This window comes from Semicossyphus pulcher, unplaced genomic scaffold (assembly GCF_022749685.1).
Source record: "Semicossyphus pulcher isolate SPU_LCO1_2020_fin unplaced genomic scaffold, fSemPul1.0.p SCAF_13, whole genome shotgun sequence".
Classification (NCBI taxonomy): Eukaryota; Metazoa; Chordata; class Actinopteri; order Labriformes; family Labridae; genus Semicossyphus; species Semicossyphus pulcher.
The window spans coordinates 21,242,660-21,260,209 of NW_027211637.1; the positions used below are offsets into that span (position 1 = coordinate 21,242,660).

At 41.9% G+C, this 17,550-nt stretch overlaps 1 protein-coding gene across 1 annotated transcript in view; it reads left to right on the forward strand.

Annotated features, from left to right (window-relative positions):
* The first annotated feature begins 11,845 nt into the window (after nt 1-11,845).
* LOC138589276 (membrane-associated guanylate kinase, WW and PDZ domain-containing protein 1-like) overlaps nt 11,846-17,550 on the forward strand; it is a 90,481-nt gene continuing 84,776 nt past the window's right edge. The window contains exon 1 of the mRNA XM_069659488.1: nt 11,846-12,143. Coding sequence (XP_069515589.1) covers nt 11,846-12,143 — 298 coding nt within the window. The remainder of the gene's footprint in view (nt 12,144-17,550) is intronic.

Sequence of the window (17,550 nt, forward strand, 5' to 3'; positions counted from 1 at the left end):
CCTTTTGTGTCGGATTTTAATACCTGGATCTGTAAGTAAGCCTTTTGTTTTTTGCCCGTCTTTGTTGTCTTTTGTTTTATTTAATTAATCATCCTTAGTCTGCAGCTAGGTCCTAAACCAAAACTAGAGCAAACCTTTGAACGGTTAACATATTTTGGGTTACAGAATAAACTGCCACATAGCTACACTGAACAAAAATATAAAATATCCCATTTTTCATGAGCTGAACTCAAAGATCTAAGACTTTTTCTATGAACACAAAAGGCCTATTCTATGCGAAGGAGATGTGTTGCACTGTGTGAGGCAAATGGTGGTCACACCAGATACTGACTGGTTTTCTGACCCCCCATTACAGTAAAACTGCACATTTTAGAGTGGCCAGCCTAAGGCACACCTGTGCAGTAATCATGCTGTCTAATCGGCATCTTGATATGCCACACCTGTGAGGTGCATGGATTATCATGGCAAAGGAGAAGTGCTCACTTACACAGATTTAGACAAATTTGTGAACAATATTTGAGAGAAATAGGCCTTTTGTGTACATAGAAAAAGTCTTAGATCTTTGAGTTCAGCTCATGAAAAATGGGAGCAAAAACAAAAGTGTTGCGTTTATATTTTTGTTCAGTGTACGACATTAAATTGTGTTTTACATATTTATGCAGCAGTGCTTATAATCTAAAACTGTATTATTTAACAGTGTTACACTGAAAGCAAATATTCAATGTCTTGTCAAGTACATTTAGCTGTTTAGTGGGCTGTAGGTTTATTTAAATGGGGTTTTGAATGCAGGGGTTCTTATAATGGGTCAGTTATTTCTAAGAGACTTTTAACACTTACAGCTTGTTCTGCTTTCACCAACAGGATAAACAAATAATAAATATTAAAGTCTTCTCAACATGTCCCCTTTCAACATAGCCCCTGCACACCATGGCCTATTATTAAAGGTTACATAAAAACGCTGTGTGTGTGAAAAAACCACAGGAGTCCCAGATGAAAGTCTGAAGACCTCATTAGTAAGGTGAGAACAAGTGATCATCAGTGTGCAGGTTTTTTTAGTTCTTACACATTTCCAACTTAAAGAATATATACGATGGTTTAATCATTGATCTCATGACAATACAATAACAAAATGTGCAGCAGTGAACAAAGGTCATCTCTAACTACTCCATTAAATCCGTAAATAGTCGGCCCCCTTAGACTTGTTGTTGTTACCTTGATCACATGACGGGATTGTGTGCACAGGATATCCTTATTAAAAAAAAAAAAAAACATCCTCCTAATTGCTCAGCTCTGTGACTTCCTGGACAACAAGCGTCCATATCCTCACACCCCCAAACATCCTCTGTGTAATGTTCACAGTAATGGGCTGACTCATCTCTGACGGCAGATCAGGGAAGTGTCTGATTGTTTCAGGTCTATTGTTGCTCTATTGTTGCTGTCTCTGTGACCTTACTGTCCTTTTTTTTTTATCAGATTTAGTTTGCTTTAGTGGTTATTGACCTAGAGGACTATCTACTACAGAATGGATGCCTTTTGATTTTGATGGCACTGTTACATAAAGTTATGTTCAGATTGAGGACATCTACACATGCAGATGATACTGTATTTTGTCTATTTGTAAAATGTGACATGTAAATATCACACTGGATCTCTTTGACGAGTTATGTTGTATTCATATGAAGTAAGAAGGTTGGGAAAAGTTATGAAAAACTAAAAATTCTTGAATTAATGAATTTTATTTATATCCCCTTTCTCTCTTCCCCTGTTTCCAACTCTATCCACTGTTCTCTCTATCAATAAAAGCATAGAAGGCCCAAAAAATAATCACATTTCCAAGATTTAAAAAAAAAATTTTAATCTTACTGTAACACCAAAATAAAAAAAATCTAATCAAAAAAGGAAACAAGAAAAACATTACAAAAGGGCTAGGAAAAATTTCACTTAGGCCCTATCCAAAGCCACACTTAGGCCCCTTTCCCACTGGTCAAAAACCCTGCTAACACCCGCGTCGACATGTCTCCGCCCCCTTTCCGGCGCGATGCTATGCTCCGTCTGTAACTTCTGCGACTCCTTGTCATCTCAGCTATATCCGCCTGTCTCCGCTCAAGCAGCGCTTGAACATCGTTGCAAATTTGTTGGCGCCGAGTGTGATACACAGAGTGAATAAGTAATCGATACAATAAAGACCTAACCAACATCTTCACTGGTTATTACCCTGTTTCCTGCCCGTTTGTGACGTCAGATGGTGACGCAGCAGAAAAGAGACAGAAAGGAGGATACTTCACTCGTAATGGGAAAAGAGACATTCGGCATCAATAAGCAGGTTGTCCCGGGACTGAAAAACCCGCGTCGACGCGCTAATAGCAGTGGAAAGGGATGTTACTGTCTGTTTCCCCCTGTCTCCAAGTATCATGCTAAGCTAGGATGAGCCAACCTAAGCTAAGTGTCCTCTGTCGCTAGCTCTATATTTCACAGACAGATATGAGAGATGTATCAATCCCCTCATCTAAATCTCCTCATGGTCAGGCTCATCAGTTACAAACATACTGAAGACGAGGGATATTCAGGTTGTGTGAGGTCATTAAAAGATCTAATAAGCTGGTACTCGGAGCATAGGACAATTATTAAGACGCTTCAGCTGAGATCAAAACCTCAAATTCAGCTGAGAATCAAACAATTCATATGAGTCCTCACATCCTTGAGTTCGTCTCATCTTATAAAACACGTGCTGACGTTCATCCTATTTTTAGCTCAAAGACGACGACTTCGCTTTAAAAGCTTCGCTCAGTATTATAATCTGTTTCTATTTTTCCTCCTGTTTACGCAGTTTGACTTTAGTAGGTGTTTTTAAAATGTGCTTCGCCTGGTCAGCCAGAGTTTCTCTCACAGACACCTAAACCTTAATATGAATCTATCTGGTCCCAAATCCTAAATCACCTTTTTAGCCAAATTCAGAAAAAGGCTTTATTCTGACTAGAACTACAAAGTTTATAAACGCAAATAAATAAACCAAACCATAACACATTGAGTTCATATGACCGGCATTACAGATGCCTTTGGAAGCAAATAAAAGTTTTTTGATCGTAAAAAAAGTCAAATTATGCTGACAAATCTTACTATTAGGTGTGATAAAATGTGGAACGTGATGGGAGAAAGCTGTGGCAGCGTCTCAGCTCAAATGAAACACCTTTTTGATGCCGGTTGTGAAAGATCTCGGCTATCGATCTCAGATGCAGCTGCAGTCTCGTCTTAGTGGAAGCCAGTAGCCTAAATAAAAACTCACAAGTCAGTCGAACCTTTATCTCGCACATCAACAATTGCAGTTAATTAAATTCTTTTTGCTTTTCTAAATATAACCTCTACTATACACATATACACCTGTCCCAGATACATTACAGCTCTGCTTTCAGGTATTAAACTGTCAGTGCTCATAAGGTGGATGGAGGATGGCTCAAAGGCAGAAGTGTCCTGTATTTGTCATTCACACCCCGTGAGATTTCACAGACAGAGATTAAAATAGTAAATGTGAAAGTAGGCTTTATTTTATTAGACACACTGCTCATTAAAAGTCATTTAGAACCTGCAAGTTTGGCTTCCACTGTGTCCATAAAAGCAGCCCCGACACACACAGACTAGGAGATTAATTAGATGAATCTGTCTCCTGTTTGGAGCGACGTGCTAATAACAAGCGTAGTGTATTATCTCATTCAGGGAAATATTTTTACACTGAGCAGGAGGTCTGTCATGATGTGAACCTCGTGGCTGCTAATAAAATACGTTAGGGCGGCGGCAGGGAATGTGTGTGTGTGTGTGTGTGTGTGTACCAGTGGTGTAAAAAGTACTCAGCTCCTCAAAGTAGCGATACTTTAATGTAACTATTCTCTTTGACAAATATTCCTAGCACAACATGCACGTCGTTTTCAATGTTTTTCATGCTTTTCAAAATGTTTCTGAAGTTCCAACCATCCATCACCTTACCGCTTATCCTTTTCAGGGTGGCAGGAGGCTGGAGGCGGGGTAAACCCTGGACTGGTCACCAGTCAGTCACAGGGCTGACGCATATACCCCTTTAACACTGCCAATTCCGTGGGATTTCTCCTCTGTTATGTCTTTAATGTAAAATGCAAAGTCGTTCCACCTCCGAGGAGCCGACAGGGCGGAACAGTGGCGTGTATGTATGTGAAGCTTGCGCTGTTTGTTTACACTTTCCGCACCTTTTGCTTCCTCAACAGTGAAACGCAATGTAAAAACACACACTGGGGCGGCTTTAAGCAGGGCCTGCGGCGGTATCGCAATGTGAAAAGGGCTTATAACTTTGAAACCACTTTGTGTCACTTGTTGCAGTTCTGTTGTGGAATGGGCTCATTGTTGCCTCTTGTGGCTGTTTGAGGAAAAACGGTTCTTACCAACTGTCCAGTAAGACTGTGCTCGAAATGCCATACTATATACTACATACTACATACAATATACTACATACTATATACTACATACTGCGTCCGGCGGTAGTGTGTAGTATGGAGGAGCTTTTCAAATGTATTTTGCAGTATGCTACGCCAGGCGGAAGTGAACAATAACCGCTGCTTCTGTAGCTATAGCGCCCCCTTCTGCTGGAATGCTGCTGCTGTCCATCATTTTAACTGCCGCTGTAACGTTCCAGCACTTTGCATTGTGGGATACAGTAGGCGAGGTAGACTGGTCCGATGCATACTGGAGATATTTTCCGAATCAGTACGACATCCGGGTATTTTTGGCACACTGCACATTTTGCTTTTGTTTGCATACCAAATACTATATTTTGGCTAAATCAGTACGTACTGCTAGTAAAGTATGGAAGAACACAGCATGAGTGTTTTATGCCCTCCGGCCTCCCAGTAGTTATTTTTAATCGTCTGACCTCAAAGTGTTTCAAGTGTACTGCGTCAAAAGTAGACCACAAGTTGAGGTCGATCCATCTTACAAGCAGGAACAATAAAATTGACTTTTATTGTTGTTACCAAACATCAATAAAATTCTAGTTCAAACTTGTCGGTTTAATGCAGCGGGTCGGTTTGGCAAATATACGTCTGACTAACCACCACCACGTTAAGGAGCGGAACACAGCTGCTTCCCTGAGCTTCCTATCCTGAAACTGTCCTGTACGGGGCTATTTTCTGTCCCTGCGATGAATAAAAGTCCAAGATTTACTCTTCCTTTAGTTCTGCCTGCTGCTGCTGGGATTTATGTCTCTGAGAATAGTGAGGTCTAATAAAAATAATAAAGTTGTTAAACCAAAAAGAGCTACAAGATGCTTGAGCTGAGGGGAACTGCTGAGTCAGTGTATAACTCTCTGAGGGTTTGTTGCTTTGAGTGACACCTGTGAAAAGAAGAAATCATTTGGTCAATAGCTGATAAAATCATGTTGATATTGCACACAGAAATGCATTCTGGGATTGTGCACGAACGACCATCTTTGCCTTTTGGAATCGTTCTGCTCGTCTTTTCCAGACTAAAGTCAACACAGGCCTGTTCCCTTCATCTCTCCAATGTTCTCTGTGCTTGAATAATTCAATGTTGCTCACTGTCTGCTCCTGTTGTGTGCTGCATGGTTAAGAGCCAGTGAAGGGGAAGGCTCAATGCATGGGGACAGGCCTTGTTTTCTACGCCTGCAGCCAAGCGTGTGTCTTATGTAAGGGAGGGGGTCGGAGTGCAACATCCACTGCATGACAACTCATGTCGCTCTGTCATCATGTGTCTTGCTCATCCCTGCTCTCACTTTCTATGAGCTGCGGCCTCTTTAATGCCCTAATTTTAAAGGAGTGGTTAAAATCATTGTCACAAACAATAATCCGCCATGATCTTACATTTGCTTTTATTCTGTTATTGTTCCCAAGCTATCTTTGAGTTCTATATCTGACTTCAGCTCTTATCTTTATCTCTCCTGTCCCCATCCCTGCTCTTCTTCTTCTTCTGTTTACAGGCAGACTTTAAACAGGACAAACATGATAACCATGAGGAGCATTGTATTCCCAAAAGATTTATTTAGGAGTATTTTGCTGCAAATTCAGAAACGGTGCAAATTCGAAAACATACAAAAGTCCAAAACAAATTAAACGACGGAAACTTGCAGCAAATGAAAAAACATGCATACACAGCAAAAGCACAAAAACTACGGAAACAATGCAGGGTCAAAAAAACACAAAACAAGAAAACGCATGCAACAGAAAAACGCTGCAAGCTGTTGATGTCTGTTCTGAATTCTAGGTCATTGCAGCAAGTTTGCCCTTTAAGGCCACCGTAGTTTTCAACATGCAATATTTCCAAATTGACATTTTACATGATGAACTGTTAGTATATGCCAAATATGAAGATTGCGCTCTTTACAGTGTAACTGCTCGCTGCAGCTATCACAGGTTTCTGTGAAAGACAAGATTTGAACCCCGTGTTCTGCGAGACATCTGGATTATGAGGATTCAGCTGTTAACTACTGCATTATTTAATGAAGCCTGCAGCCATCTGATCCTTCACAGGTGTACATAAATATGTTTCTCATGATTCTAAATAACAAACACCCCTCAGATGTTTCTCTGAATAACAAATAGCCACTGATTTCTTCTTTGTGTCAATATGCTTTGTACTCCTCAGTGTTATGTTGTAGCTCAGCCTTCTCAGGTTGTCTGGTAACAAACTCTGCTGTTCAATATGTTTGATCTCATGCATACAGAAAATATGCAGCTACACAGTGTGGTTTTAAAAACAGTCAAATTAAGAATGCAGTGAGTGCAATGCAAAGTTCAGGGCGTGTGTGTTTGTTCTTCATGTGGGTCAGAAATAATTCTTCTTGAACTCCACTAAACAGCTGTGCAATTGTGTTACGCTAATCTCTCTCACATGCACAGGAGGTTAACTAGAGGCATCAGTCTGTCCAGGAGCTGCGCACACTGCCGGCTGACTGGACTTCAATGGACTGAAAGAAGTTGCTGGTATTGATGATCCGACAGAGAATTAGCCTGGATCCGAAGCTTGCCTAGATGAGGCTTTATGGCAGGTTTCAATTCATTTTTTAGCTATCCAGCCCGCATTTTACTAACTGTGTGGACTCGTAGTGTCAGTTTTGACTTCAAAAAGCAGCTCCCAAGCACCAAAAAGGTCAACAAAGAAAGTTAGCGACTAGCTGGTTAACATAGTAGAGCATTTAGAAGCAAAAGAGCCAGGAGGAGGAGACCAAAAACAGAGCAAAAAGGGAGTGAATATTGGACTGACTTTTACCTGGGGGTCAGAAATGATACTCCAAATGAATGATAATGTTGCTCCTGTACATTTGCTGGTTGTATAAATAAGAATGTGCTTGCTAACATCAACTTAAAGGGTGAAGATACAGAATGTTTTGTGTTTACAGCTTTTTCTTGCTATAAACCAAATTTATTGCAGGTTTAACAAAATAAAGTTTCACTTTTTCTGCCACTTTTTCAGTTTGAGTCTTTGAGTTGAGTCTGACAGACAATGATTAAACCTCTGTGAATAGGAGTGTGTTTAACTAAGTACATGGATTGACTCAGTGAAACACATTGATCTTTCCCAGCATGAGTCCTTTGTTGACACCAGCCAGAGCTCTCATGCAGTTTCTCTTTCTCTCTGACCGCCATGACAGATCAATACTATGTTTGACTCGCTGGTTAATATTTAATCACCGTGCAATGATTGTGGGCTCACGACATTCCTGATGTGTGGACGGCCAATTACTGTCACTCATAAAGCCAAACACAGACTGTGTTACGTAATGCTGGGGGATTTGCATTCATTATTTCTCCTGTTGTTGCTGCAGACTCACCTTTATGCACCACTCACAGTCAGGCCTCTCTTATTTGTCTTAAAGCGACGAGGTGTGCGTTAGTGTTTACTTTCTATTCATGTTAAAGAAACAGTTTGTTCAAATGGCTACATCTAGTTTTAAGTCAATAAACAGGAACAGGGAGTGGAGCCAAGAGTTTCTGTTTGTTTAAACTGGTTAGGAGACAAAACATGTTAAATATAAATAGATAAATGTGTATGTAATACTGTGACTTGGATAAACTTTTAAAGAGGGGGTATTATGCTGTTTCACATTTTAAGACATATATATAATGTTACCATGTTTGATGTCCAGCCTAAACGTGGGTGTGGAGTAATCCCCAGGCTTCTCAGCTCAGTCTGCAGGCTGCTGTGAACGCCAGGTTTCACACCGTTTTTTCTACATGCTGCACTTTGTGACATCACAAAGTGCAGCCTCAGCAGGCCAACCAGAAGAAAGTGGGCTTGAAGGCCTGCACGGAGCACCAGTATCAGAAAAGGTCTGGGTTTTTTTTACTGTAAATTATGCTAAGCTACTCCACAGGTATCACAGAGTGAAATATGAAGCTTGAAATTGGCATAATACCTCCCTTTAATGATTTAAATGTTAAATAGACACCGCACAGGTGTTTTCACCTGCCCCTCACTGTCCTGTTAATACTGTTCAAAGAAATAGTTCGACACTGTCTTGATGGGAGATGAGATTTTATTTCAACGTTTGCTGAGGCTGACAATTATCAATCTGCCTTGTTTGTTTCAGTCATACAAAAAGAATACAAAAAGTGCAGTTTTACAGCATACTGAGATTTGCATGCAGCATTATATTTACAGTATAGACATGAGAGTTGTATCAATATTCTTATATAAGGGATGGTAGTTCAATCCCCAGCTCCTCCTTTCTACATGAAGCAATACGCTCATTAAAAAAGAACACTGAACCCTAATATGCCCCAATGAACAGGTCACTGCCATCAGGGTGTGTGAGTTCTTTGTATAAAAGTGTATGAAAAAACTCTTTACAAGCAATCAAACGTACACCTTTATCACTGGAACATTACTTTTGGTGAACTTCCGTAATTAATCACACATTTCTGCCTCCTTCAGCCTGAGCAGAGGTCAAACCAGTGGGAGTCACTGAACAGTGAACAGCGTGTGTATGCGGGGGTTTAAACTGAAACAAACTTTTTGTACTTTCCAAACCAGACTGTGTCAGACTTTCTCTCCTCATTACTTTATGACTTTCAGCATGTGTTGTTTGTCTGGGTTTAAGGCTTTCGTTAGCGATTGCTTATGTGGTCATTGATTCAAATATCTTTAGTGTGACAATATTCTATAATTGTGAACGTAAAGCCTGACGACTGTTCATGACTGATACAGTTCACCTCATATAAACTCTGAGGCTCACATAGTGAAGAAGTGTAACTTTTTCTTGGTGTTTGGAGTCACACGGCTAAATTATCCCATCGCTGTTTGTCACAAACACGTCATCACATCTCTGGATGTGTGTCAGTGGCCTGCGGCTATTAGTTTCCCTACTGAGAATGTCATGTGACATGTGACTGGCAGCACATGGAGAAAGTGATAGAGTGGCATGTATGTTGTGTTTACCATGCTCACAAGATGCATTCACACAATAAAAAAAGAGGATGACGGCCTTATTCTATCCGTCGGAGACAAAGCCGTTCTATACGTCGAGCCGTGGAGGTAAAAGTGACACAGTTGAGTCGCCCCGAACACTCGCAGCACTCAGCATTGAGATGAAATGGGATGGAAAGCTGCCTTTCATGCTCTGCTATCCAGGCCACTGCCCTCGCAGCCTGTGGGAGAGTGCCAACAACTGTACTTTATCTGAACAGGCAGGAAACACAGAGCGCCTGTTTTTCCCCTGACTGCCATGTGTTTCTCACCTGATCCCTCCTAACTCTCCCAACTGCAGACCATTTGCATCAGAGTAGATGATTGTACTGTCAGGCAGGCAGACGCTGACAAAGGTTCCCTTCAGCGTCTAAAATCAGATTGGTTTGGCTTCTTTTTAGGGCTGTCAGATGAAAATTTATGTGACGTTGACTAAATCAAAGAATAATTACCCGGAAATTATGTATGAGCTTGTCAAAAAGACTGAACAACAAACCTGAGTGAGTAAACTCTGAAGCTCAAAAGCTGAACTGTTGATGTCGTCAGGTGACTTTCACACATTTTAAACACACACAGCTTAGGTTTACTGGAAGATGATGGAAGTCACATTGGTTAAAAGTACAGTTTAAAGTTTACCATTGGACATTCGTCTGCCCAGGAGGTATCATTGTCAGTTGTCTTGTCTGCTGTAACAGGCGTTAAGACTAATAAAGAAATAGCCAATCTTCTCCCTGATGGTCTGGTTTGATATTTTAGGTCATATAGATGTGTCAGTATTAAATTGAGAGTGTTTCATTGGAGTTAAAGCTCATAATTTATGTTTTCTTTTCTTTATTTGTTCATTTAATAGTCACCAATAATATGACTTAAGAAAGTCAGTACTTCTTTTACCCCGACAGATACCAACATTATCTTCAAAGAAAGGATGAAGGCCGAGGAGGCCCCATGTTTGAGTTACTCTTGGGCCATGAAATCACTACATCCTCCCCTGCCTTCTATTACTACTACCACTACTGCCAATACTACTACTACAACAAGGTTACTATTACTAATAAACTCGCTTTCATATTCTACTAAATTTGACAATAAAAAATGTTTTGACCTCCATAAGTTTTCTTTTTTGTCCATGTGAGGAAAGTTAGCTTTGTTGAGATGATAGCTATAGCAGAATGTTTAGGCAATATCACACTCGAGGTGGTGATGTTGTCCTGAGTGTCAGCACTGCTCTGTTTCAGGCCGCACTTAACTGAAAACTGGACTGTTGCCAAGCAACACAAACATTCTCCTGCACTCTTGCTAGCTTGTTTGAGTGTACAGGTGACCACAGAGAGCTGCTACTTTCTGTTTCCTTTAATTTATCATCAACCAGTGAAATAAGAGTCTGCTCTGTGATTCAGAGGTACCAGCTTGATTAATGTAGACAAACACTGTCTGCTGCAATGCTAATTAACAGTAGCCAAAACACCTGGCTGAGGCGGAGTGATACACAGTGAAAAGTCCCAGTGACGTTGAACTTTATATGAGCACTCATGGAATGCCTCTTATCCAATCAGATTACTTGGTCGGAACTAGGCTAACTGTTGTATAAAGTAGAATATTGTGTTTCAATTTGGAACAATTTGTGATTTAACTTAAACCCAGTTACATAAACACAACACACACACGAGGCTTTAAACGTTACTCGGTGGAGTTTCTGTGTTACATAGCTGATCGTTTGGAGTTTGAACCATCAGCCTCACGCAGTCTCTGTGCTTCACTTCCATTATTTATGAATCAGGACTAAAGGCTGAAGCTCCCATAGGGGGATTAGACGCACAGATCGCTGTAATCCGTTTGAAAACTCGTGCGGACCGGCGGGCTGGCCGGAGCTTTAGGGCCCGGTAGGTGTGGGGTCGGGTGGGATTTTCCCTCGTGGAGTAGCAGCTGGACGCATGCGCTCCGCTTTCCACTACTCCTCCATCCAGAGCGCAAGAGCAGAGAGGATGAACTTGTCGTGCTACCTGCTTAAAGGCGCCGCCGGGTGTGTGAGCAGCAGGAAAGGTAATTGTTTGTCTCTTGTGGAAAGTTAAAAAAAACGGGGAATAATCGACAGAACAGGAGGCAGAACTACAGGATTAACGAGGAGAAGAGTGTTCGAAAGGAAAGCGGGCTATCAGAGGGAGGATTAGATCCCACAGCGAGGAATCAGAGATGCGGAAACAACAACAGAAGCAACAACAATCCGGATTTTAATCTGTCGGGATACTTACACGCACTGGGAGCAGCATGCCTCGGCTCAGGAGGAGGGTGAAAATGTTCCAACTTGGAGTGACACCAAAACACCTTAAAGTTTCCTCTCTGTTGGGACTATCTTCTGATTTTTACACCCTTTCGCGGTTATAACGGAGTTTATTTAGGACTAAACATGTCCAAAGTCCTGCAGAAGAAGAACCACTGGATCCATAAAGTGAATGACTGCGCGGTGGTCCCGGACGCGCGCGGGGAGCTGAACGTGGAGCTGCACGGCGGGGCTGAGAATGGAGAGTTCGCGTACATCGGGCAAGTTAAGGAGGATGCTGCGGTGTACCAGGACGGTAAAGTCAGCGAGGGGGAGCTGGTGCTGGAGGTGGAGGGGCTGGCTGTGTCTGGATTACCCCTGTATGACATTTTCACTGTGATTAAGTGCTGCCAAGGTCCCGTCAGGTTGAAAACTGTGCGTCAAGGTAAGAAAATCGAGGTAGAAGTGGAAGTTGTTTCATATTTGCCACCACATCAGAATCACACAACAAAATGGTGATGCATGTGAAGTATGGGCTTGCTTCTGCTGCTCATCTTCTCTCCAGCAGCCTGGAGTTCTCACTTTGACATGAAGCTGCCCTGACAGCCCTCTTTCCCTGCACAGACTCTGTGGGTCAGACCTGAGGGGTCACACATTAGGCCACTTACAGAGACTGCAGTTTAAAATCTTACACTTACAGCACACACTGTCAGCTGCTGCCAGTTTACTCCTCTGACATGCCAATGGAGCCAATTCCCAAACTTTTAAAGGTTCTGCCAAAGGCTGCTGTCACCTTATTTGGCTTCTTGTTTTCTCTGCTGGGAGTACAGTCCAGTCTGCTGCTTGATTTGTTCACAGTACGTCTCCCTAGAAGTGCAAGCAACATTAATTTGAACATTAATACATCTTTGATATATTTAGCATCATCATTAGACAGTTTGGTGCGTTAAAAGTAGAACAAAATAGCTTAAAATGTGAATCAAAATGTCTCTGAGCACAAACTGGCACCTTCAGAAGCTCTTTTTTACAACCAACAGTCCCAGAAATATCAAAATAGATTACATTTACGATGATATACGACAATAAGAAGCAACGCATCTTGAGGGTGTGAAGCAGTATTTCAATATTTTTGATGTTTCTTACCGATTCCGAGACCTGGACACTAAACCTGGCCGATACAGAAATATCCATAATATTGTTGGAAGAACACTGATCGCTGACATTTTGCCAGCTTCTACAACCATTACACTTTCTGCTAGCGCAGAGGTGTTGTTAATATGTCACATTCACATGATGATTAACCTGAAAAAGCTCCATTTTTGGTAGGGTTACTAAGTTATGTGATCAAATCAAAGTGTTTTGGGCCTTATAGTGGAACAACTCTTTTCAAAAATGTCTAAAACTAATATTTTTCTTAGAAAATTGTTGTTTTTCAGTCCCTCAAATAATCGATAAATCGACTCATGGTTCAAGTTCTGCATATTCACGTAAAATAACGCTGTTTCTGTTCAGTTCGGGGTTGCATTGTTAGTTAGAGCGGGCCATCACTGATGGGCAGCTGGGGTTATTTCTGGAAGTGCTCCCTGCATGTCAGATGAGCTTGACCCATTGCCCGCGGTCTGATGCGTCTGCATCTGTCTGAGAGGCAGCGAGAGGCCGAGCCACGCACACACTCGTACAAACTTTGCCTTTTCTCCTCCTCACAGTCTCCAGTGTGTTTTGCATCTCTTGTTGTTCTTCATTTCGGCCAGATCTGGATGTTCTGAGACGCCTGAGTGAATTTCAAAAAATTTTAAACTTTAAATCTTTTGTTTGTTTCAGCGTGAACGTCTCTTTCCTCACACACTCGCTCCCTCGCTCACACACTCGTGCAACATTTGTCAAAGCTTGCGTTGCCTTCTCTCTGGGGAAATCATTAACTGTGTTATATAACGGCGGTTTAGTATCGGTGTAGTGTCACTGCCTTACTGTTACACTGTACATCCATTAGTCGCTGCACAGAGAACGCTTGACCTCTGGAGCTGAAGTCGCGACCCCTGGGATCAGAGCTCAGCACAAATGCTGCTCCGTGTTTGTCGGACATACGATCGGAGCAGGCCTTCACCACGGGACAGTTTTAATATCCATCAACAGATTTCTAATTATTCTAACCTCCTATGGAAACACTTTGAAACTACTGCAGCACCCTGACTGCAGACATAAAGGAGATCCTGAGTCGTCTTTAAGGCTTTGTCATTAGCTTCTTGCAGGAGTCAGCAGATTCTCTCAGTCTGTAATTAAAGAGAGAGGATATTCTTGAGGAGCTCACAGGACCTCCATTGTGTCTCACAGTGTGTCTGAACCTGGATGGGATGGTGATCCAAGCTGCTCCAGACTAAATGACAGACTGCTGGCACAGATCGGGTCTGCCAGCTTTCCCCTCCAGAGAGCTGCGTGTCATGTTACCCCAGGCAACATCACCTCAGTACTGTGGGTGAAACTCTATCAGTGTGTGTGTGTGCAGGTAGGCAGGCTGCCGCCCCACAGGTGTGTTTCTCCCACTGAGGAATGCAGAGAGAAAACCACCTGAATGATGTCTGAGCATTCCTGTGGAGAAAGTGGAATATTACACTCTGCTGGGTTTTTATTAAGCTGCGTAAATAACTTTATAAAGGGAAGGAATGAGAGAAATGTGAAAAAGCTACAATAGTTAAATCTGGCCGACTGAAAGTTTAGTTAATGATACATCCACAGCACTCGGTAATGCTACGTTAGCTTACCTTTTACATCGCCCTGCCTGCTTGTTGTTGCACTTTGTCTGAGCTGTTTGTCGGAGCTCTTTGAGTCATTCTCAAGGGATTGTAGAAGAACTTAGTCCATAAATGTGTTTCTACCGAGAGACTGAATGCATCACTGAACGCAGGATGCTTCTTATCAGCATCAAACAGCAACTTTTAAACCGATGCAGTTCGGCAGTTCAGCTCACAGCACTCTCACCTGAAAATAGTTTAACTTTTGTGCTCATCATTGTCACTTCTCCCTCACCAACCAATCGAAATCAAGAAGGGACGGGCCTTGAGATATCAACTTTGTCAACAACAGTGGCAAAGTAGAAGCTAATCCGTTTTTTCAAGGGTACAATTTCCAGGTGTAGAGCTGCTGTCAACGCCAGGACACGATTCCTTTCCATTGTTTTTACTTTTTCTTAGTAAAATTTCCTTGAATAAAAGCAAATATTAAGAATACAGAGCGATTTAAAACACTTAATGGTCAACAATTTTCGTAACCTAGCAACAGTAAGCGCCGGTGGGAAACACTGTGAAATTGAGGTCGTCGGCGCTGCCAGCCCCCCAAAAAACGCTGTTAATGGACATAGTCCATTAGTAAACTCCTCCTCCAGGTAAAACTGCAAGAACTGTGCCCCCCAAACTCCCATAATCTGGGGGCTTCGGGGTATGTAAACGTGAAGTATAATGTTGACTTGTTTCTGATATTTAGCCAAAGTATGTATATAGATGCAGTCTGACACACTTTAAAAGAATGTTATTGGGTGTTGTTTGCATTATGAAAAATCCAAAACAGACATGCATTACGCGGCTGTGGTTCAGTGGTAGAGTCGGTTGTCTTTCAATCGAAAGGTCGGAGGTTTGATCCCCAGCTCCCTCAGGCTACATGTCGAAGTGTCCTTGGGCAAGACACTGAACCCAAATTTTTCCCGGTGGCATAGCCAACGGGTATGAATGTGATATCTGATTGACAGTTGGGCACTTTACGTAGCAGCCTCTGCCATCTGTGTGTGAATGGGTGAATGTGACATGTAGTGTAAAAGCAGCTTTGAGTGGTCACAAAGACTAGAAAAGCGCTATATAAGTACAGTCCATTTACCATTTACACGCACATCCCCCAGTGGGTGCTGGATCCAAAACAATCAAGTATATCAAAAAAATATACAAAGATCCCCACACCAGGAAGCTCCCGTAGAGGGTTTTATTCAGCACAACGTGTCGTTTCGAGCCAACGTGCTCTTCCTTAGACTTAACATTGTTTGCATTGTGCCCATGATTGTACAGACGCCTGTCTGAGTGACTTTAATGCAAAAGAAAACGCAGCAACGCGATGATGCTCAGGCAAAACCTGGAGTCATGAAGCGCGTCATTTATCTGTGATTTATTCTCCATGGACATTGGAGTTAATGACATCCTCAGAAAGTTTTAACCACCCTGAATCTGCAAATCGTGCGTCGTATCTCTAAAGAAAAGTTATGACTCAAAGAAGTAAAATATGCAACTAAAGTGGAAAACCTAACTTTCTGTTCTTGTTAATACACCGGCGTGTAACCTGTTCCTTTTCCCTCATACCTCATGTCATTACCTTCTCAAAAACTCTGGCTTATTCAACTGCAACACATACTCTCAAAGTCCACATTTAACACAAACACACTTAGTGACTGCAGCACACCTCTCCCCTCCTGTGGGCTGTGGTCACTGGAAATGTCATAACAGTAATCACACTTTGTTTACGAGGCCGTCATCTGGAGGTTAAAGTACACGGAGGCAGAACTTTCAGACATATTCAGACTTTGAGCCTCCAGTGAAACTCTTCTCTGACATCATCAGGTGAATCCAGCTCACAGGTCAAAGGTCGTTTCCTTGTAGTCCTGACTGTTTGTAAGAGACACCTGATAACAGTGACATCCGTGTAAAGGTGCATCAGGTTATATAACATTAGAAGAATTACAGTTGATGGCTTAAATTAGAGATCATTTCCAGTACATTGATCTGTAACAGGTGTGACCACAAAGCCACAACCCCCTCCAGCACCTTCAGGAGTTTATGGTGCTGAGATGATGGGTGGGTTCGCCTGGGTGTGTGTCTGATCTCGGGGACAAATGGCCCTCCGTTACCTTAGATCTCGCCTTCACTTGAACCCAGCCCGAGGGAATCCGACTGCAAGATGCCTGGCATTCCTGAGAGGTAGAGGACAGGAGTTCACTGGTGCACCACGATGAAATATCTACACCTTCATAGCCTGTGCTATCAGGTCATCTGTAGCACATTAAGATCTGTCTAGACACTTGAATCGATGATTTTAAGATCTATTTTAAAATCTCCAAACCAAAGAGCTCGTTATAAAACACACAAAAATAAAAGTTTAAACTTATTCAAAACTCAAACTAGATTTAAACGTTACAATATCCCTGTTGAAACAAACATCGTGCCTTGTTGGATGCTTTTCAAAATAAAAGCCCCTCATCAAACAGTAAAATTTGACTACCCAGGATTAAGGCAGTATAAAAAGGCCGTTAAATTAATCTCTTCTCCAGAGTTACAACATTAATTAGGTTATTTACATCACCTCTTGCTTTCTCCAGTCACCTGCTCACTCCCTCGAGCCTGAGCGGTTTGTTGATAAGGCCGACCATCTGTTTCATTGCAGGGCCTTTCTCTAACTACTCCCTACACCCTCTGCCTTTACACTTTGGCTCCGTTTGTGCGCCTGAGCGGAGGGTCCGTCACATCGAGTTCCATCTTTATCACAAGTGGAAAGTGGGAGTGTGTTATAAAACACTCCAACAGTGAGTCTACTCTTATGTTATGATTTACTGACCAACGCTCGAGTCCGCTCGACAGAAAGAAGAGTTCAGACAAAGTTACACATTTAGTCAAACAGTCAACAACCTAAATGTCACTTTGTCTTCAGGAACAAATGTACCTTTCTCTAATCTAGTTAAATGGTAGCTACTACAGAGTGAATGAAATGAGTCTGCCCCCTCATTATCCACACTGTAATTTCACTGTAATTAAAGTCTATTAATAATCTTGGGAAACCAAAACCATGGTTATGAAAAGTTCTAAGATATTTTGACATTTTAT